The following is a 23,055-nucleotide window of genomic DNA, read 5'->3' as shown; positions in this document are numbered from 1 at the left end:
CCCACTTGACCGTGACAGTGCATGCAATCTAATAAATCACAGATATAGCGTGATCGTAGCACATTTTCTGGAAAAGAGAAACTGCAGAAGACATGCATGAGCACTGCACCACCCACATGCATGTAATAATGTCAAGTGTAACACTGACATTATTGAATCCTTTAACCAACAATAAAAAAAATCTTGTACTAATCAACAAGCAGCCTAATCAATCAATCGTGCCGAATTATCCATTAATTATTGTTGGAGCAAGCACAGCACATGCATATACCGACACACGAAAAGACACCCTTAATTACAGCGTCATGTCACCAAATTCGCAAGCACATTCCTAATTCATCGGTGGTACTACGATCGGGCACCAACGAACGTATACGTACGTACGCACTCAACACAACCCACACACCCAAGAAAAAGAAAGGAAGGACAATACGGGGAACACGCACACCAACACTCTACGTACGTATTGGTCGATGCCGGCTCGCCGGCCAGGCCTAGGGCGAGCACCGGCGCGGGTGCGGTGGCGGGCCTGAGGCGGCGAGGGAGTCGCGCGACCTCGTGCACGACCGGTAGAGGCTCAGCACGGCCAGCCACTCTGTCAGGGCGTCGGTCACCGCTGGCCACCGCCGCTGCTGCTTGCGCCTCCTCGCCTTCGTGGGAACGACGGAGTACGCGCCGTCGGCGCCGAAGGAGTACTCGGCGACCACCTTGTTGTTGGAGAAGAGCGACGGCGGGAGGGGCAGCGGCGGGGCACCGGACTTGCTGCGGGTGCCGGCGCCGCGCGCGGGGGTCCTGGGGATGCCAGGCCGGTGCTCCCAGGAGAAGGGCACCGCGGAGGCACGGAGCGGGGAGAGGAAGCGGTGGTGGAACGGCGAGGGCGCCGGCGAGAAGGGGGCGAAGGAGAAGGACGCGGAGGAAGACGACGCCGACGACGCCGACGAGGACGAGGAGGTGGGAGCGGGCGACGGCTTCGGGGACGCGAGCAGGCGCTGGCGCCGGCGGCTGGACGGAGATTTGCGCGCCGGGGCCGGGAGCGGCGACGGCGAGGAGGGGGTGGGCGGGTTGGGCATTGCTAAGCTGTGGCTTGTGGTGCCGTGGTGTGGTGTGGAGTTTCGGAGCTCAAGTGTGGGGCTTGTGGTCTTTTTATGGTTGGGTCATGGCGTCGGCGCGCGCGCAAATGGGGGCGCGGTCTGGCTGGCTAGCTCCGCCACGTGGCATGACATGACGTGGACGCCTGCCCTGCTTCCTCTGTACACGTTGGCAGAGGGCCCGGGTCGAATGGCAGTCGTAGGAGTACTCCTTTTCCTGGTGTTGTGCTGAATTGGTATGATTAGCCAGAAATCAGTTTACTGAGGACGTGCCAAATTCACGGCTTTATACGCACCCATTTTTCTAAAAAACATAACTAAGTAAACACGAGAAATAAGGATGTAAACCAGCACCGTTCAAGACTAGTCACAATGAATATGTTACTAGTTAAGTTATTCCCTCCACAGTGGGGTAACATATGTGTCACATATGCAACACTTCATTTATTATGCTATACACTCATCTTATCTTGGTATGTGTGATGTTACTCATATTACTAATGGTAACTAGTTATGTTACCACATGTATCTCTTTCTTCATTTATTACTTGCCACATCATCTATTTTGCCTAGATATGTGTGATGTTACCACCTGTGTTACTTCTATTGTGGGTAGTCTAATCCCACTTAAGACTAGCCACAATGAGTAGCCCATGTTATTACTCTATGTTACTACCTCTATAGTGGAGACTAGCCACAGTGGGAGTAACTTCGGTAGTAACATCTAGTCCAACTCAGCAAATTTGCTTATGTGGCAATGAGTTAATGAGGAGAGATTTAGTATTAGGCTGGTCATAGTGGGGAGTAACTTAGACTAGTGTCATGCATATGACACTAGTGTAAGTTACTACCTCCATAGTGCAAAGTAACATAGTAGTAGTATCATAGATTGTTTCATTTATTATCTCATAGACTCATTTTGCCTCGGAAAGCGCTATGTTACAGTAACATATTATGTTACCACAAGCACCTCTTTTCTCATTTGCCACATAAGCAAAATTGTCTTGGGATGTGTTAAGTTACTACCTAAGTTACTCCCACTATGGCTAGCCTTAGTAACTTAGCTAGTTACTGTAACATCACATGTCCCAATGCAATATGAGTCTATAACCTAATAAATGAAGCTTTGCATGTTACCACACTTATGTTACTACCCACTATTGAGGTAGTAACATAGTCTAGGGATATGTGTATGTTACTAATGTATGTTACTGTCGAGTGTGGCTAGTCTTGTGGTAACATGCAACACTTTATTTATTAGGCTATAGATTCATCTTACCTTGATATGTGTGATGTTACTCATACTAGTAGTAACTAGTTATGTTACCACATGTCTCTCTTTCTTCATTTATTGTTTGCCACATTATCTATTTTATTTAGATATGTGCGATGTTACTATATATGTTATTCCCATTGTGGGTAGTCTAACGGTCTAACAATTTAATGAAGTTTTTTTTCCGTGGAAAATGAACTATCGAGCTAAGTAAAGCTAGCTAGACAGGCCTCACGACGTCTTTTATTGCATCATTTATATCCCTAATGAGAAACTGGCATTTGTTTTTAAGAAGTAAATCCTTAACACACCGAACATGATGTTGCTTCCATTACGATTACTTTAATTTTATATTCCCTCTAGTTGTCAAACAGCAAAACTATTGGTTGTAGACATGGTTTTAAAAACACAACCTTCATACGAAATTAAGAGTTGGCACTCTATGCTTAAAATAGACTTTCGCCCCACTTTATCAATAAAGCAACACTCCATGCAATCCATATCCGAACATCACCAGACAAACGTCAGCTGGGGTCACAGCACAATCACGCCCAAAAGAACATAGGAGAAATAAGAAGAAAAAACCACCTAGTGGCGGATGCTAGAAGGCACTAGGATGGCGATAAGCGGCGCGCAGAAGCCAGGAGCGCATCCAACATGAGGAGGGTTGGGAGTACCAATCAAAGTATAGAAAATATGTGGGGGAAACTATACCCACCCCCACCCCGCACGCTTGTCCATTAAAAAAAGCATGAAACTATTTTCTATATACATTTAGGGATATGAGTTTCACACGCACGCGCGCACCCCCCCCCCCCTGTGTGTGTGTGTGATATTGTAGAAAAGGGTTCGGATCTATTGATCAAACCAGTAGTATTACGAGGTCTCCGTAGCAGAACATCGCCTACGCCTGAATGGGCAGATGCCGCACTGCGATTTGTTGCATTTTTTTTTCAAACCAAGCCATTCATTGTTAATTGACACATAAAGTCATCAACGCCATGGTCCTACCGGACTAATGTCGTCGAGGAAAAACCATCGAGAAGCCGCCACCGTCGAAATATTCATAGATCCAACATCTTAACCTAAAAAGAAGCTCATGGGCATTCCGTTGGCACCGGCGCACCAACGTGAAGGAGATCGAGGAGTCTGGAGGATCATACCACAAAGGGAAGCCATCATCAGCGCCGCCGCTTGACCGACAAACCCTGCAAACCGTAACCTCATAGGGGCAGAGAAAGCCGTCATGGGTTTATGTCAACAAGTCATCGATGCCATCTCAGAGCGTCAAGACGGGAGACTCGACGAAACTATATTCGCCAATTCTACGCCACAACTACATCGACAAAAAAAAAACATAACCCTACTAAAGGCCCCTAAGTGGGAAAAATTGTAGCTCCATCCGATAAATCGAGGCCTTCCCGAGTTCCCGCACTACCACACCAGTGGAACTGGTGGTGGAGGAGGGCGACGACCTACCGTCGGAGGAGAGGTGCTGGCGTGGCGCAGCCATAAAATCTCCTCTCTATGCTTTTCAAATGTCCAATCTGAATATATTTAAAGACACTGGTAGTTAAAGTTTGAAAGGTCAAATCGGCTTTATGTAAAAATAGGACTACTTTTATTATACTAAGCTAAATAGAGTATACTATGTTATTTGAGGAAGATTAGGGCGCAATGAAGGAAGAGCGGAAGAGAACTATAGCATTCTCCGCCGGTCAAAAAAAAAACTATAGCATTCTCCCTTTTTTAAAGAAAAATGATCACAGCATTCTCCTTTCGCAAAGAAGAAGAAAGCGAGCTGAGGCGTTTCCTCTTTGTGAATCTTTAACTCACCACCCTGTAATGGCAAAAACACGGTGGAGCCGAACCAGGATTGCAACTTTGACCGTTTTCCCCGCGGATCTGGACGCGCTAACCCGATATAAATTGACTCCTTACCCGTCGCATGGCTGCGAAGCGAACCAAATAATTCTCATTGCGTGATCGGTCGGAGTAGATGCTCACTGTTGGATCTAATCATATGTTAGCTGGCAGTCTAACACCCAACCATTTCGTTATTACTCTACTACGTAGGTTTTATGCTCTGTTCCTCACGGGATCAGCCGGTCAGGCTATGTTTGGTCGTTAGGGGAGATAGACCCGGGGAAGAGAGGCCCTGGTCAAAATATTCTTGACAAAATTAAAACCACATGGAAGATTTGCTTTACCATTTGGGAAACTCGGTGGGGTGGGGATTTATTTCTGCAACTTCTTCTGTGAGGTGCTGGGGCTATGTAGCTGGAGGAGGATCAAGCAGGCCATGCACCTGGTCCATCCTATATCATCTGATTCCTGTGGCCGTCCACCGCCCGGCGGCCATAGCTGCATGCCTCACCTACAGGAAGTCATGGAGCAGCAGCGCAACGGGCGCCGTCGCCCCCGCCGGAGGGGCGGAGCGGGGAGGTGGAGGGAGGAAGGGGGTGGGGGGAGGGGGTCGCTTCTAGTTGGCGGAGAAGGGTGGGAGCGCTCGACCTTGTCGCCGTCGCCTCTTCTTGTTCGCGAGACAGAACGACGAGGGTTTCCTCCCCGCCCTCGTTGGGCGTGAAGCCTCACCCGGGAAAAAGTCGTGGATAGGGCAGGGCTGCCCCGATCTCATGGACCCCCAAATGCGACGGCGGATCGCCCGAGGATAAATTGTTCCGTGGTTTCTCGGCCCGGGTAATCGGCAGGGATCCCCCCGGGATAGTGTGAAACCAAATGAGGCCTCAAGGTTGCCTGGTTCCCCTTGGAAATATGTTCTCATCCACCCTATACCTGGCCAAACCTCGGGCCGGGCCGGGCTTCGAGCCGGGCCTAGCCAAGCCCGACACAAAAAATCCAGGCCCGGACCCGGCCCGGCCCGGCCATCGGGCCTGTGTTTCTGGGCCCGAGCCCGGCCCGAACACCTAAAAGCCCGTCGGGCTTCGGCCCGGCCCGGCCCGACCTTCAGAAAACTGCAAAAACGACGGGCTCGGGCCCGGCCCGGCCTGGCCTTCGTGCTCAAAAACTAGGCCCGAGCCCGGCCCGGGGGCAGCGTCGGGTCGGGTCGGGCCGGGCCGGCCGGGCCGGGCTTCCCATGGCCAGGACTAAGGGCATGTACAATGGTGTTATCTTAGGAGTGACACATAGGATAAATGATGAGGTGGAGGAGAGAGAACTCGTAAGAAAAGGTTTGTCTTCTCTTATTTAAGAGAAGACAAGAGATGATCTCTTAGCACAATATATCTCACCACGTTTTTAGGAATAACTAGTTATTGAAGATAAGACTAAGAAATGACTCATTGTAGACATCCTTTTTTGTCATCTCTAAATTACATGCAAGACTTAAAATAAACTGTCTTATCAACCATTGTACATGCCTTAATCCACACGCGCGGGAGCAACAGCGACCAAATCCCACGAAAATCCTACGGAATCTCGGCGGTCCGGACTCCAGACGCGGCTGGATTTCCCGGAACTTTCGCATTAATCCGTCGCATGAAACCGTAGCATTTCCACGAAAATCCCGCGCTAAAAAACATGTCTCGTTGTCGCACGGTTCGAACAAAACGCGCTCTCTCTCTCTCTCTCTCCGGCTTGCCCGTACCATCTGCAACCGATAGGAGGGGGACTACACTACCAGTTGCGTATTCTACATCGAAATGCCAAATATCCGGAGTACATGTCAACCCCGGGGTTGCGTATTCTACACCGAGATCGACCAGCAAATGCCGCCGCGCGCACTAGCTACCGGTCTGAGTCTACCACCACTACACTCTACTCCACTAGCTAGCAATCAAGTACTACTATAATGAAAAGGAGCATCTGATTCTGATGCGTATGCTATGCAGTAGTTGCCATGTCATCGATCGGCTCCGCATGCATCACAGGCACTGTGCTCGCACTAACTCCGGTATGTATCCCGTCTTTGCACAAGCTAGCTCAGCATACTGCATACAGATGGATGTACACGATGATGGCGGCTTACGCGCGCCCATCCCTTTTCTCGCGATTCCTTTTCGGTTGGTGAACGGCCGGAGGAGTGCCCGGCCTGCCTGCCGGCCACCGGCCGTGATGGATGCGTCCATCGATCTCCCACGCGTGCGCCGCGGGGAAGGAATCCTCGGTTTGTCTGTTAACCTCGGCCGATCGTGCGTGCGTGCGGGCCGGGGACAGAATTACCCGGACGGCAAAGCGGCCGGTTTAGTTGCATGCTTGCACGCACATGCCTCGCCAGACGGGGGAAAGAAAAAGACAGCGAGAGCCCAGTGGCCATGGCTACATGGTTTCTTTCTTCCCTTTATCCAACGTTTCTTCGCCGGAATCATTGCTTGCCCACTGGAGCAGCCGATCGCATCTTCTTCTGAGGAAAGAAGAGGGTTTTGCGTGCGACGGTTTGCTGGACTCCAGGGGAATAATTACGTTTCAACAACTTAGCATGATAACTTATTATGAATATATGTCCTCAAATGTAGACAATGGAGATGCTCTGAATGTAAGGGTGTATTGTACTGTTGTCCCATCTTTCTATGACACGAACAGACGGCCGGCATGGCAAGCCGAGGAAACATCGTTCAGCTCTTGTCCGACAAAGTAATGTGCTAATGCTAGTACTCTATCTGTTCAGAAATATTTGTCACAGAAATGAACGTATCTAGACATATTACATTAACCAAGTTTGTACTACAGCCACCAGTGTGCACAACTTTTTACTTCTATTCACTACGGACAAAGCTGTGACACCAAAAAACGGAAGAAAATAGGTAGAACAAACTCCCTCCGTATCAAAATATAAAACATTTTTGTAAGTTTGTTTAGTCTAAAAAACGTCTTACATTTGGTATAAAAGTAGGGAATATGAACTCGTCTTTTCAAACCTAGTTTTCGAACTCATCTTATTTAATCTTATATGTGTGCTAATAATATTTGGAAATATTATGCTTGGTGCTATGCTTTTATGCCTAGACATGAGAAGATCTATAATGTTGGTTTGGCTGCTATTTGTTGTGCCATTTGAAATGATGAAAAAGAGTTTTCCCGCGCTTTATACATAAAGCAACATCACAGTACAACCGAGAACGATACAAACACACACCAACCAATACCGCACATAACACGCACCCAAGGCTAGATACAAGGGTGCCGGACACCAACACGCCACTTCAAAGACTACAAAGCACACTAAGGATGAGCAAAGGAGCACCACCTTGAGCCGATAGAGATCACCAAGAGCGAACTACCTGGGAGAGGTGAGATGGCCAACAGTGGAGCGAGGACTCCAAAATGGTGCCTCCAAGAAGGGTACGACCATAGCTGCCACTGTCCGATCATGCAGATCAAGTTTTCACCCGAAGTAACCCAAAGAAAATGGGAGTACCACGACGGAGCCTGCAAGGAGGAAACGACGTCCACGAACGCCACCACAGTTGGCCAGTACAGGGACTAGGCAGGTGATGTACCCAGGTGCACCGATCCCTCTGATGCATCCCAGCTCCGCAAACCCTCCGCATCCATGCCGCCCGAGCGGCCATGTCTGCCAGCCCGCACCTGAGGAGCGCAATCTGCCCAAGATCAACACGCCTCCCATCGCCAGGGTCGGACACCAAGATAGTCCCCAGGAACATCAACCACTGCAACCACCGCCGAAAATAGCAACGACCATCCCGCCCTAGGCAACGCCGAGTCAGCGACCCGCAAGCACCGGGGTGAGGAAGCAGGAAGGGAGGAGAGGCACACGGCCACGACCGGCAGCCCCTGTGCCCAAGACGGCGGCTCGACCACTTCGAAGCCTCCATCCCTCCTACTGGCCTTCCCACCCGAAGCACCCGACTTCGCCTCACCGCTGCCACCAGCACAGACCAGCGAGAGGCCATCGACAGCCGCCCATCGCACAAAGATAGGGGAAAGGACCGCCACAACCGCAACGAAGGAAGGGCCCATGGACTGTCCGCCCGCGCCACGCATCATCACCTAAGTCGGGACGGAGGCCCGACCGGATCCCACGATGTGCACGCACGCACCGCCACCATCGCAACCACGCCACCAGCATCGCCACCCCTAAGCACGGCAACGTCGGCCGCCGGCGGCTCCTGCTGGACCCAGCCCTCACCGCCGGATAGGCCGCCTACGCCAGATCCAGCCGGATCCGGCCGGGGCCATCCCGCATGATCCGCCCGACGTTGCTGCCACCACAAACGAGCAACCCGTCCCCATGCCACCAGTCGCAGGCGAGGCAGACGTGCGCGGCGTCTGGCCTACCCGTCGTCGCCCAGGTGCCAGGCGCCCGCACCACGCTCCAGCCCAGGGGGCGGCCCGCGCCTACCCCGCCATGCTAGAGGACAGAGAGACCCCGCCGTCGCCGGCACCCGCAAGGCTTTGCCCGGGTGTGCCCCCTGGCGGCGGCAAGGGGAGTGGAGGGAGGGAAGGGATGGCGGCGGAATTTAGGGTTCACTCTCGTCGCTGCACGGGGGCGACAGGGGAGGAAGGAAGGTAACAAATGTTATGTTGTGATCCAAATTCTAGTATAAAGAGAAAGGCTGACTTCTAACGAGCGAGCGGAGCGAGGCCCATCGCCAGTAGGCTTGGGCCGAAGCGGATCAGTATTGACCCAGGTCACCTGTGTGTGTGTGTCTATGTCTCTATATATATATATATAGCGTGGGTCTATTATGATAACACCCTTAAGAGTCTTATTATGATAACACCCTGACCCACATGTAGCTACAAACTAACCACGACCAAACTGCGGACGCAAAGAAAAAAATAAAACAGAACCCACCCCGCCTTATCCTCTCCTCCACCCCTCTCTCTCCCCGTGCTCCACACCCGCATCCCACCGCGTCGCCACCTTCCTGTGCCATCGGACCACCTTCCCCCACGCCGCCGGACCACATCCCTGCCCTCGCCGCCGCACCACCTTCCTCCCCCGCGCCGCCTAGCTGACATCTTTGCCCGCGCCGTCGCCCCACCTCTTTCCCCCGCGCCGCCGCGGCGCCATCCCGACGACCTCCTACCTCCCACCCCGCGTTGGCCCCTTCCTGCGATGCGGGCGACCTCCTCCTTCCAACCCGCACCGTCGGAGCCCCACCCTGCCACCTACCACCATGCCTCGCCTCTTCCCCTGCAACACCTTCCCATGGCGTTGCCTCCTACTTCCCGTGGCCACGCCGGCACCCTAGCCCCGCCTGAGCCCTCCGGCTACCTCCCCTCTGCCAACCTCCCCCACCACCACCCCACCATCGCCGCCCCCTCCCTCCCACCTTCTCCCATGCCTCCCCGACCACCATCCGCCCTGCCATGCCCGCCAGACGAAGACCGCTCGGGGTGTGTGGTGGTCAAACAATGACGACCATGGCCTCCCGCCCCAGATCCGTCGGTAACAGTGCCAGATCCGCAAGCTAGCGGTTGGATCTGACGAGCGACGCCCATGGAGCCCCACCTACTCCCCGACGACTCCACCGATTCCGGTGGTGGCGTTGTAGTTTTTTCGCTCGAGGATGCCATGGCTGTTGTTCGGTGTTATGCTTTGGTCGCCATCGATCATGCTGCGGTTCATTGTGCATGCGTGCATTGGTGAGGACAGTCCGGCATGCGCGCGCGTGCAGAAAGGTTGTGTCGGCGAGGCAGCTTGTGTGGTTCCTTCAGGTAGTGGAGCGTTGGCCTTTAGTTCAGATAAATAATTGTTCAGATTTTTCCGATGCGATGCGGTGAGCAATTCAAGTGTGCGCAGTGCTCCCCAGATTTTGCCTTCAGCTTGGTTTGTGTGTGCAGTGGAGTTTGCTGCTACGGGTGGCTGGCGTCAATGTGCCTCCAGAAGCAACTCTCTCCTCAACTCATCGCAGTTCGCCGACGGCAGGAGAGAAGTGCACTGCTCTAGGGTGCTCTCCTTCACGGGGGCAGGTGGTCAGCCACTGTGGTGCAGCTCAAAAACATGTGCCAGACGGTTCGGTGCTTTGGCCAGGATGGCGACGAGTGCTGCTCCAGGTCAACGCCATTGTGCCTCCTTCTGCGGAGTGCAGTAGTCACCTCACCGCGCTGCAGTCAGTATTTCCAGTGCATGCAGCTCGCAACCCGCCGATGTGCCGTCTAGCAAAAATTCTGCAGTGCACTTTCCCATGAGAAGTTCACTTCTTTTTCTAATGCACTTTGTTTCTTTTGTGGCTCTCGAAAACATGCATAGAAGAAAAAAAATTAAGTGCAGCTCACTTGTTTCATTGCTGTAGTGATATTCTATCTCCGAGCGGTTCACTATGTTGCCAAGTGCAAAAACAAATTGGAAGAAAACAAACTGGTAAAAGTTGATTTTTTTTAATGCAGCTCACTCTGTTGTTTGTGTGCAGTAGAAAGAAAATTGGAAAAAAACAATTGATGCAGTACACTCACCTCGTCCCTGCAGTGCATACCGTTGATAAAAAAACATTACGGAGACGATAAAAGAAAAATAATGTGGTTCACTTTTCATAGTATTGCGGCTCACCAACGCTCGACATGAAGTGCACTCTACCTCGTTTGCGAAAATTTACATCCCACAAAAAAAGAAAATTTATGTCTCACAAAAAAGAAATCATGTAGTGCACTTGTCTGTCCAATGAAGTGCGGTTTTTAGTCCAAATAAGTGTGCTTTTCTGTATGATGCGGTACGACCGGTTTACGATAGTCTCGAGGTTCACTTTTCATAGTATTGCGGTTCACCAACACTCGACATGAAGTGCACTCCACCTCGTTTAGAAAAATTTATGTCTCAGAAAAAAGAAATCATGCAGTGCACTTGTTTGTCCAATAAAGTGCAGTTTTTAGTCTAAAGAAGTACGGTTTTCTGTCTGATGCAGTACATACGATGATTTTGGTGTCGCAAAAAAACAGAGTGTCCACATTTCGTTAAAATCAAAATTGCTCCTAAACCATAAGGAATCGGAGAGAGTGTTCTACATGAAAAAGTTGCACCTCATTGATATCTTTCCAACGGTGTAAAATTTGTATCATTTCGATCAGGGGTTTGTAAAAATTTCATGAAAAACGACCGCTGCCTCTCGTTGCGCACGATTTTCAAAATTACCTAAAAACCGTAAGGAATCTAAAAAATATTTCAACATATGAAAGTTGTGCGTCATCCGTAGCTTTACAATAGCATATCATATGCCTCGTTTTGACAAACAGTTAAAAAACTGGAGCGAAAACAATACCAAAAATTTCAATTTTTTTTGAAAAACAGTATTCCGTGATTTAGTAAATTTGAAATTGCTCTTAAACCGTAACAAATTAGAGAAAATAATAGATATGAAAAAGATGCGCCTTGACGATATATTTTCAACGGTGTATCATTTGCTTCATTCCAACGAGCGGTTTAGAAGAAATCACGAAAAAATGCTTGCTGCCACTCATTATGGGTCGCACCATTTTCAAAACTGCTCTTAAACTGTGAGGAATCTCGAAAAGTGTTCAACATGGCGAAAGAGCGCCTAATCCATAGCTTTTCAACGATATATTACACACCTTGTTCCGACAAACGGTTAAAAAACTAGAGCAAAAAAGGTACCGAAAAACACAACATGCAGTTTTTTGCGACTGGGAGTTCACTCGTGTGAGTACTACAGCACACTTGTTCAAACAACGACGTTCATTTGCGTTGATCGTGCAGTGCGGAAGTGTTATTGTAATAGTTATTTTGCTAATATTAGTAAGCCGCCACACGGGATGAGTTGATCAGTTGTAAATTTCCGGCGTTTGTAACCTCCCTCGATATAGTGAAGATTTGCTGGCTGGCGCACGTGATTTTTTTCCCTTCGCGTTGGAGAGGTTTTCCATGTTAAATCTCGTGTCTCCTTGTTTTTCGTTCTTCATCATGTTGATTTGCCTGTCATATCTCTAACAACAAATCTACCTTTGAGTTCAAACTGGCTAAAACTCCTTTTGAGACTGTATTTGTGTAAGTGCATCTAGTGCCCCTTAGTGATTTTGGTGTATTGAAGACTTATAGGTTAAGGGACTAATGTGTTTGTGAGTGTATACATGCTATATAAGCCGATGAGGAGTTTGATATTTATGATGAAAGTTGACCCCTAAAAATGTATGTCTTCAGCTGGAGACTTTGGTTCTCCTGAAGATTTTGAAAGTGAAGAAATTGGTGTGACCTTGAAGACTTGGATATTCATGCGAGGATTATGAAGCGTGAAGACTTTGGTTTTTGTAGTTTCATTTTCTCTTTCTTAAGTCATTGGAAACACCGTGCTATTAAAGTGGTTCGAGGTAATACTAAGGAAAGTGATTTCCAAGTGATGTTCATCTCAAAATCCTACACCTACCCAATCCTTTCGAGTGAAGCCATTAGAAATCTCATATCAGTTCAGTCAATTTCTAAAGTGACAGAGACGAAGATCTTCTAGTTGCTGAGGAATTTGTTTTGACTGAGGGGTTAGGAATTCGCCAGCGCGGTTGCCTACACAATGGGAACATGATAGCCCCGAGGAATTTGAACCTCAAATCCAATCGTTAATGTGCTATGCGCCAGCTGTCCCAAAACATCCACCCACCCAACAGTCATATCATTGTAGGGCATTTATGTCTTATCATGTCGGGCTGCTCCCTAGGCTATAAATAGCCGCCCCCTACAACCACTAGCTGGTTGGCTGCTCCGAGAGAAACTAACACTTGTTATTGAGAGCATCCCATCCTCCAAGGACTTTGAGAGAAAATCATTAAGTGAGGAAAACCCAAACCCGAACACCTACAAACCCAAAGTGATTGAGCATCATTAAAGAGATTGTTCCTGCGTGGAACTGAAAGTGCGTTATATCGACTAGGGGAGGGGGGGGGTGAATAGGCAATTTCGTCAGTAAGGAATTTCTAGGTGAAGAAATTCCTAAGCAACGACACACTAGCAGCGGAATAAGTACTCAGATATAAGCATAATAGAGCAACAACATAGTCATCATGATGAAATGAAAACAAGCACAAAGTATAGATAGCACGATAACATGATAAGCTGGCTGAAGACTATGTGACTGAAGGATTAGGATTGAGGAAATAGAGAAAGTCTTCAGTCAAAGTTTTCAAACAGTAATGATTAGGTTCATCAACACATGAATGAGGAAATAAAAAAGTTGAGGAAATAAACTGGTTGGCTTGGTGAAGACAATGATTTGGTAGACCAGTTCCAACTGTTGTGACAGTTGTACGTCTGGTTTGAGTGACTGAGTATTTAAACTTGAGGAAACACAGACCCGGACACATAGCCCTCACCGTAATTTCCTTGAGTAAAGTCACACAGACCTCGCCCAACACTCGTGGTAAGTCTTCAGGTGACTTCCAAACCTTCACAGACTTGGTCACTTGACGATCCGCAATTCCTCTTGGATGCTCAGACCATGACGGCTAACCATCTGGAGGATACACGGTCCTCAAAGGTAACAAGCATCGGTTCCATACAAGAACAATCTCTTCAGCGATGCTCAACCACTTTTGGGTTTGTAGGTGTTTGGGTTTGGGTTTTGGGTTTTCCTCACTTGATGATTTTCTCTCAAAGTCCTCAAAGGATGGGATGCTCTCAATGAGAAGTGTGAGTTTCTCGTGGAGCAGCCAACCAGCTAGTGGTTGTAGGGGCGGCTATTTATAGCCTAGGGAGTAGCCGGACATGATAAGACCTAAACGCCCTTCAGTGATATGACAGTTAGGTGGGTAGATATTTTGGATAGCTGGTGCATAGCACAGCAACGGTCGGATATTTGAAGTTCAAATTCCTCAGGGCTATCATGTTCCTCACTGTGTAGGCAATTCGCACTGTGAATTCCTAACTCCTTAGTCAGAACAAATTCCTCAGAGACCAGAAGATCTTCGTCTTTGTCACTGAAGAAATTGACTGAACTGATATGAGATTTCCAATGGCTTCACTCAAAAGGATTGGACAGGTGTAGGATTTTGAGATGAGCATCACTTCGAAATCAGTTTCCTTAGTATTACCTCAACCCTCTTTAAAAGTGTGGTGTTTCCTATGACTCAAGTAAGAGAAAATGAAACTACGAAAACAAATGTCTTCACGCTTCATAACCTCGCATGAATATCCAAGTCTTCAAGGTCACACCAATTTCTTCACTTTCAAAATCTTCAGGAGAACCAAATTATTCAGCTGAAGAAGACATACATTTTTAGGGGTCGACTTTCATCGTAAATATCAAACTCCTCATCGACTTATAGAGCATGTGTGCACTCACAAACATATTAGTCCCTTAACCTATAAGTCTTCAATACACCAAAATCATTAAGGGGCACTAGATGCACTTACAATCTCCCCATTTTTGGTGATTGATGATGAATAGGTTAAGGTTTCAACGGGGATAAATATATCAATTGAAATTGCTAAATATTGAGGAATTTGACTGCAATATATAGAAGAACTCCCCATGAAGATGTGCATATATATGTGAGGAATTTGCTTTCAAAAAGAAATGCACATTGTAGAGTAATATCATGGAGATCTCCTCCTATATCTTGCAATTCATACACGCATTTAACATATCAAATGAAGAATTTGAAATGCATGATGAAATATGGTTACTGATGTAATTCAGCATGCGTGCATTAACATATATGAGGAAATAGCATGGAGAAGAACATAGCAAAAGTATCAGACCACCATAGGACTTAAGTTTACAACTCGATCCAACAAATACTTCAGAAGAGCGAGAGTTCTAACTTAGCAAAAAAATGCCCATATATAGACCCGCTTGAAGACTAACTCAAATTTCTCCCCCTTTGTCATCAAATGACCAAAAGGGACTAAAAGTGAGGACTAACGTCCCTGAAGAATATCATCATGATGTCGATGGAGAAGCGCCAGCGTTGTTGTGGTCGTCTGTTGTTGTAGGGCCTGTCATAGTGTCGTCTAAATCTTCAGCTTCGTCCGTCTCGCGCGATGAAGAATATGAGCTGACGACCAGCTGAGGAACTTTGACTTTCTTGAATTTCTTTGAAGGTGGCTGAGACCAGTCAAAGTCTTGTTGGAAGTCCATCTTCTTGAGTTCATCATCGGTGTAGACATGTGAGAGAATAGCCCAGGTGTGGTCTAAGACTTGATGCAGATAATAGTGATTCTTCTTCACAGAGTTTTGAGTGACTGTCATGTTCTGAAGAATTGCACCAAACTGACGCTTGACCCACTTGTGATTTCTGTCCACCTTCTGATGAAGACTTAGGAGCAGCTCACGATCAGTCATCACATGAAGAGCTATTTCCTAAAGATTTTTCTTTGAAGCATTTGCAGCAGTATCATGTGTGGCAGAGTCATCATTAGTGGAGTAGGATGCCGCCTTTCGAAATTGTCCATCCAAAGGAATGAGTGCCTTCATCAATAACTACAACCTTGCCCTTATCATCAGCTGAGGAAATAGTCCGTTTGAGGACTTCAATCGGGGGCAAATAGCTAAGATGATTTTGAAAGTCAGCCTTGTAGTGAATTGAAGTCCTTGATATGATGAATTTCATGATCCAACAAGGAGCGTAAGGCTTCAACTGAAAGGGTGACAAAGCAGCATTAGCCAAAGTCCTCATGAAGAAATCATGATAGTTGATTGGAATACCATGCATGATGTTGAAAAGCAAGTTCTTCATGATGCCAACAACTTCTTCTTCTTCAGAGTTGTGGCCCTTAATGGGACTGAGTTTTTTGTCCATAATGCGATAAACAGTCCTTGGCACATACAACAGATCCTTGACGAGGAAATTTGTCCGTGGCGCTTGGCCAGCCTTCAAAGGCTTCATCAACACTTGCATCAGATGATTTGACAGTTCAGGTTCCCCATATAGCTTCAGTTCTCCTTCAGTGGGCGGACTGTCTGGGACGACATGAAGCAATTCAGAGGCCGGAGCTTTGTGATGAGTATTTTCAGTCATGCAGTCCAAAACCCATGAATTCACATCGTTAACATTGCCTGTGAGATGCAGAGTGGCATAGAACTGAAGAATTAGTTCTTCATTCCAATCTTAGATGTCTGTGCAGAAGTTGAGCAACCCTGCATTGTGAAGAACACTGAGAACTGGAGTAAAGCATGGAAGTGACTCCATATCCACATGAGGAATTTGCCTGTGGTCAAACACTTTGTCCTTGTCAAACAGCAGCGTTGAATAAAAGTTCATCTGGGAAGCAGTCTAGAAGCGCTTGTGGCGAAGGCGAGCAGCGTCATAGGGATTGAAGTGAGAGAAGAAACGGTGTTCAGCAAAGAAATCATCAGCCTTAAACTTCTGCTTCTTGGAGTGATGATCATGTGCCTTGGGCTAAAGATTTATAGTTGAAGTCTTCACAACCGCTTGAATCACGGCCTCTGGAGCCTTAGGCCGAGGAATCTCAGGAGCAGTTTCTTCTGTTGTCTTCTTTTCAGTTTCATCAGCACTAGTGGCTGGAATTTCTTCAGGGATGGATTTATGTGAAGCTTGACCTTGATCATAACCCGAGTGAATTACTTCACTGTGCACGGGGGACTGAGGAATTTGCTGCAGAGGAGTGAATAGAGAAGAATTGAGATGATGACTTTCCCAATAATCGTCAATCATCACAGAAGTCGTAGACCCGATGTCCACATCCTCTTCTTCAGCTTCAAATTCTTCAACACCGGCCACTTCAGCAGTGAACCGAGGCAGCGGCGATGATACCTGAAGCGGTGAAGGGATAGCATCCACTTCAATTTCTTCATCCAACTGCTCTGACGTAGCAGCAGATGGATCTTCTTCATCAATGTCATCAGCGATGACATATTCTTCACCAAAAGGAACAATTTCCTTTGATGGCATGACATTCAGTGGAATAGCATCAATGGGATTCTCGAAAGAGCTCGTCAAAGTCTTCACTTTCTTTGGAGCTGAAGACTCTAAGGCGTCTGATGCTTTCCTCTTCTTAGCTGCTGCCCTTTCGGCAACCTTGGTTTTCTTCGCTTCTGATGAAGAAGGAAGGAGAGTGCTTTTCATCTGTGAAGATTTTGTAGGGGGAGCAGATGAAAGAGGCACATTTTCTTCAGCCACAACTGTTTCAGTTGCCCTGGCAAGTTCAGATTCTTCAAGCGCAGCGGCAGATTCTTTAGCTGGCCTGGATTGATCTTCAGGGGCAACATTAGTGGTTACCCTAGCAGTTTCATCAGGAGCTGGAATAGCATCATCAGCCCTGGCACTCTCAGTTTCTTCAGCAGCCTGAGTTTCATCAGCGGTGTTGGCATGTTCTTTAGTGGGCTGAGCAGATGCTTCACCCTGAGGAACTTCTTGTTGCACTTCAGGAGCAACATTGGGCTTGAGGCCTTTAGCCAGCTTAACGAATCTGACTTTGGCTCCTAGCCAATCAGCTTTATATGCATCAAATTCATCACTGAGAGCTTTGATTTTTGACTGTATAGTCACAAGTTCTTCAGTTGTCATTTTCAGAACATTTTTCTTCAGATAATGATCCTTCTTGTACTGAGATTTCTTCATAGATCTGACCTGCTCAAACTTCCATTTTTCTCCAGCAATGAAAGCAGTCAACATGTGACTTTGTCCTGGTGTGAGGTTCATATCAGGAAGAGGTGTATTGGGATCTTTATGCCAAAGATCGATGTAGTCAAGGATCTTCTTTGGATCCAACAAGAGTGGCATAACACTGCCTTTGGCACTAGCTGCTCGTTGTTGTCAAGGATCGATGTAGTCAAAGATTGATGTAGTCAAGGATCTTCTTCGGATCCAATTCTTCATCATCAACTTCGTCTTTAGACGGGAACTTCAAAGGCGACCTTCTTCTTGTGAGGACTAGGCCTTGTGCCACATCCAGCAGTGACATTTTTCTTCAGCATCTGAGGCTGAGCTGAGGAACTTGCTGAAGCTCCTAAAGCAATTGAAAAGCCTGTAGTCCTTTGGCACGTGGCAAGATGCACTGGTGCTGAGGACTTTGCAGGAGCAGTTGTGTAACATCCCCAACATCTCACTACAGTAATCCCCCTCTAATAGCGGCCATGTCATCATGATCACTTTGCCATCTGACACTTGTCCAAAATCAAAGCCATTTTTCCATTTGAAATGCATGTCAAATATTTGTTTCTTCCGTCATGCAATCAAAATAGTTCATCCTATGGAAAATAATCCCTAAATATTTTTCATGTTGAAACCAACATTTTTGGAATCCCCAAATTGCCCCTGGAAATTATTTGAGTGGTCCAACAACATTATTTTGGCTCTTTGCATTTTCCAAAAATGTTTGCACCATTCAAATTGTCCTCAAACTTTTTGGTGCCCTATCAATTTATTTTTAAGTAATTATGTGCCAAGTCTCATGATCAACCAAATCGTTTGCTAGCTCTCTAATTACAGAAGTAGCAATTTCGTTTCTAAAAAAAGGGCTAACAAGCTCCTGTGCACTTAGGCCTGCTAGCTATAGTACACCACAGCCCAGCCCACCTCCACCAACCCCCACTCCCCCGGTCATTTCCCTCCCTACTGTTCGAACGACTGGGGTGCTCGCGTTCGTCCCCGACCGCCTCGCCTGCCCGCGCCGCTACAGTCCCCAGAGGGGATAAGGTCGCTGACGCCGCGCCCCCTCGATCCCCTCTCCCACTTGCCCCCTCGCTCCCCACTCCTCCTCTCTTCCTCTCCCCAGATCCCTTTCTCTCCCCCACCAAACGCGTTCGCCGTCGGCCACCTCGCCCCGCCGCGGCCACCGGCCACCTCGAGCGTTGCCAGGTTGCCTATAGCCCCGCCTCGTCCTCTTCTTCCTCTACGACGAGCTACAAGGACCACGCCAAGAGAAGCAACGCGACGCCCGCCCTCTCCTGGCGCAAGGAGCCGTCTAGGATCGCCGCCATTCCTCACGAATGACTTCGTCGTTGTCAACATCGGCCACCACTGCTTCCTTCGACCTGCACCGCTCCGACCTCCTTCGGCTTCCCCGAGCCCTCCCCGAGCACCGCCGCAAGCAACACCTTCGATCCCCCCTCTTCTCTATGTCGATCTGTCACTGTAGGCCGCCGCATCACCTTACGCCCGAGCTCCCACGAGCTCGCGGTCGCTGCGTCGTGGGCGTGCTCCCCACGCCCTTAGCTGCGTCCGTGGCTGAGCACGCCGCTCCTGGGTCGCGCCCAGGTGCGTGACCGCTCCTCGCGCCTCGCCTCCGCTGCTCGCCTGCGCTTGCCTTCGCGCGTCAATGCCCAGCCTGCTGCAACATTCACGGCTAGCCGCCGCCGCCCGCTCACCACCACTACTACTCCCTGCGTCCTCGGTCGCCCTGCCCCACACCGCCCCAGTGGCGCCCTGCCTCCGGCCGGCGCGCCGGCTGCGGCTGTCGCTGACCGTCGCTCGCGTCGGCGGCCATGGCCGAGGCCTTGCCCCTGGGTGCGCCCGTGTCTGGGCACAACCACTGGTGGCTGGCTATAGCCACTGCCAGTGGGGCCGGGCCTGGCTTAATTAGTGCTAACCCCCCCCCCCCTAATTAGACGATGGCTAATAGATCCCACCGTGCAAATTAACAATTTTGGACAAATGTAATTTAGTTAACTAAAATGCCTCACTGACAACTAGTCCCACATGGCCCTATTGACTAGTCAACACTGACTGGGTCAACTGTTGATTGGGCTGCTGACTTAGCAGCAGGCCCTGACTGTCAGTCACCCATGTGCATTGCTGGGTACACTTTCTGTGTACCCATAGCAATTTCTCTTTTAGTTTTGAGTTAAAACAAATCCTGAAAATTTCCAATCTTTGAAAAATCATAGTAAATAATCCATAGCTCGGATGAAAAAGTTTTATACATGAAAGTTGCTCAGAACAACGAGACGAATCCGAACACATGATCCGTTCGTCCGCCACATGTCCCTAGCATAGTGAACATGCAACCTTTCCCCTCCGGTTCATCTGTCCGACAGACGTCCGGAACCGGGAAAACTTTCCCGGATGTTTCCCCATTCGCCAGTATCGCCTAGCGCCGCGTTAGAACACGTCTAACTCTGCCTGTTGTCCTGTTATGCTCTTGCTTGCTATGTATTTACTGTTTTCTCCCCCCTCTTCTCTTCGCTAGACCCCGTGACGGCTGCCGATGCCGCTGTGATCAACTACGTCGACGACGACCCTCCTTCTTGTGTGAACAACCAGGCAAGCCCCCCCTTTGATCATCCCGATATCGCCCATTCTATACTCTCATACTTGCATTAGATTTTGCTACTGTTATTGTTTGCTCCTATTCTGATGCATAGCCTGCTTTTGTACCTACTATTGTTACCTACCTGCTTATCCTAAACTGCTTAGTATAGGTTGGTTAGTGATCCATCAGTGACCCCCACTTGTCCTTGTTGCCCCTGCTCGATGACTCGATCAACGTGATCGACGACTAGAGCCCGATACCTCACATCACATCATGCCCCTTTAGTTGCTCGACTCTGCAGAGCTACTATCGAGTGCCGAGGGTGATCCCTCATAACGCACACCTGATGATAATTCTGTAGTGTAGCTATTGGATCGTGGTCATCGAGGGTGATTTCCTCTTTCACCATTCCCGATACGGCTCTGTCATTCAACATCTCAAGTGTGAACCTCGAGGGTGGTCCCTCTTACGTTCACCTTGATGATTACATTGAGTGAAATCCACCGGGGGTGATTCCTCAGGCTTTCCCCTTGATGTCTGGACACACAGTTACCTTGACTTTACTTGAGACCTTGGTGAAAGTCGGGCGGGCCCGGAGAGCACCCGCAAGACTATGACGTGGCACAGCTGGGCATTCTAGGCCCTTGTCGTAAGTCCACGCGACGGGGCGACGGGGTCACTTTTGATCGTGAGTCTCTGCTCGTCTCCGCAAGCTAATAATACACTATGGTTTGGGTATTTGTTCTGAGTTGGCCTTTGGCCTTTACGCACTAGCCACCACGCGAGAATAGTTATGGGCCTCGACGTCGCAGTATCAGCCGAAGCTTTGTCAGACGTCCAGTTCATCATTGCGGCACGGCTGGGCCGGCACCCCAGAGGCGGTGCTGGTATCCACCCTGCACACAACGACCCGGAGTGCTGCGGGCGATGGGCCGAGACCACAGTGTGCTTAGGATGTAGACCGGCGGGGACCTCTCTGCTGAGCCTAGGTCGGGCCGTGACGTGTTGATCTTCCGAGGGCGGGCATTGATCCCAGAAAGGTGTGTCCGGCCAGAGTGATCGAGCGTGTTGGGTAACGTGGTGCACCCCTGCAGGGAAGATATATATTCGAATACCGTGTCCGCGGTAATGGACGTTCAGACTTATATCCTGATCTTAAATAACTAGAAATGGATAATTGAGATATGTGATGGATATGTGGCTCCCGGATTGCTTTCTCGCAGGGAGTCGAGGAAGGATCTCTGGGCGTTGTAGTTACAACATGCTTGTTAAATACTAAAATGCTATTCTTTACTCTTCTACATGCTGCAAGATGCTCGGAGCTGCATGAAGATGCTAGTCTTCGATAGGCTAGGCCTTCCCTCTCTATTCTTGCATTCTGCAGTTCAGTCCACAGATAGAAACCTTCCATTTGATACAGTGCATACTTAGTATAGATCTGATGCTTGCGAGTACTTTGGATGAGTACTCACGGTTGCTTTGCTCCCCCTTTCCCCCTTCTTTCTTCTTTTCAGTTGATGCAACCAGGTGGTGGATCCCTGGAGCCAGATACCACCGCCGATGGATGCTACTATGTGAAGATCGACGACGACCGGGAGTAGTTAGGAGGTACCAGGCAGGAGGCCTTGCCTCTTCAATCATTGTTGCTTTTGTGCTAGCCTTCTTAAGGCATCCTTGTTTAACTTATGTCTGTGCTCAGATTTTGTTGCTTCCGCTGACTCTTGTGTATCGAGCTTGTATTCGAGCCCTCGAGGCCCCTGGCTTGTAATATAAAGGTTGTATTATTTTATTTGTGTCTATAGTTGTGTTGTGATATCTTCCCGTGAGTCCCTGATCTTGATTGTACACATTTGCGTGTATTATTAGTGTAAGATTGAATTGGGGGCGTCACAAGTTGGTATCAGAGCCGACTGCCTATAGGATCCCCCTTTCCAACTCCTTGGCCGAAGTTGAGTCTAGTGTTTGAAAAACTGTTTTACTAACATGGTTGTGTGGCTTACGGGCCCACGTCGCCAATTGGGTGGTATTAGGATCTTTTACTCCTCGTCTATACTCTGGGACTCTGATCTCTCTTCCATTTGGGTTAAACGATTTTGCTAACTCTAACATTAGGATCTCGTAACTACTTCCTCCCGGAGAGCCCCTTCATTCCGGATGATGGCCTGCTTCACCAGAAGATTCTGAAGATACTCTCTGATGCTTTCTCGAGACCCTTGTGCCCTTCGCCGTTGCAATCCCTACCACCGATAAATCCTTATGCGTAACTACCTACGTTGTCGTTCATACCTTCATCCCCAGTTGCTCTTGTTATTAAGATGTCCTAAAATACTCTTCGATGTTCCGAGGATCCTTTATGCTTGCTGCCTTGCAGTCCTTGCCACATGAATACCCCTTCGGATAATTACTCGCTCTTATCGAGTATCCATTCACCCAGTTATTCTTATGCTTCATAAGATACTTGGTAATACAATCCGAGCTTTCAATGACCTCTGTCGCCTATTGCTCTAGAAAGTCTTACCTGCCTACACTCTGGTTAATTCCATATGCCTAGCAGTATCCATTGACGTCGTTTGTCATTATCATCTTGAGTCTTTTGATTTGATATGTCTGTGTCG

General features: G+C 48.5%; 1 protein-coding gene across 1 annotated transcript; it reads right to left on the bottom strand.

Annotated features, from left to right (window-relative positions):
• Window positions 1-205: 205 nt before the first annotated feature.
• On the bottom strand, window positions 206-1,346 carry LOC123041410 (early nodulin-20). Its single transcript, XM_044464027.1, has one exon. The coding sequence runs from the start codon at window positions 1,068-1,070 to the stop codon at window positions 495-497; it is 576 nt and encodes a 191-aa protein (XP_044319962.1). The 5' UTR covers window positions 1,071-1,346; the 3' UTR covers window positions 206-494.
• Window positions 1,347-23,055: the final 21,709 nt, after the last annotated feature.

The sequence above is a fragment of the Triticum aestivum genome, chromosome 2B (assembly GCF_018294505.1).
Source record: "Triticum aestivum cultivar Chinese Spring chromosome 2B, IWGSC CS RefSeq v2.1, whole genome shotgun sequence".
NCBI lineage: Eukaryota > Viridiplantae > Streptophyta > Magnoliopsida > Poales > Poaceae > Triticum > Triticum aestivum.
This window is presented reverse-complemented; position numbering and strand designations above follow the sequence as displayed.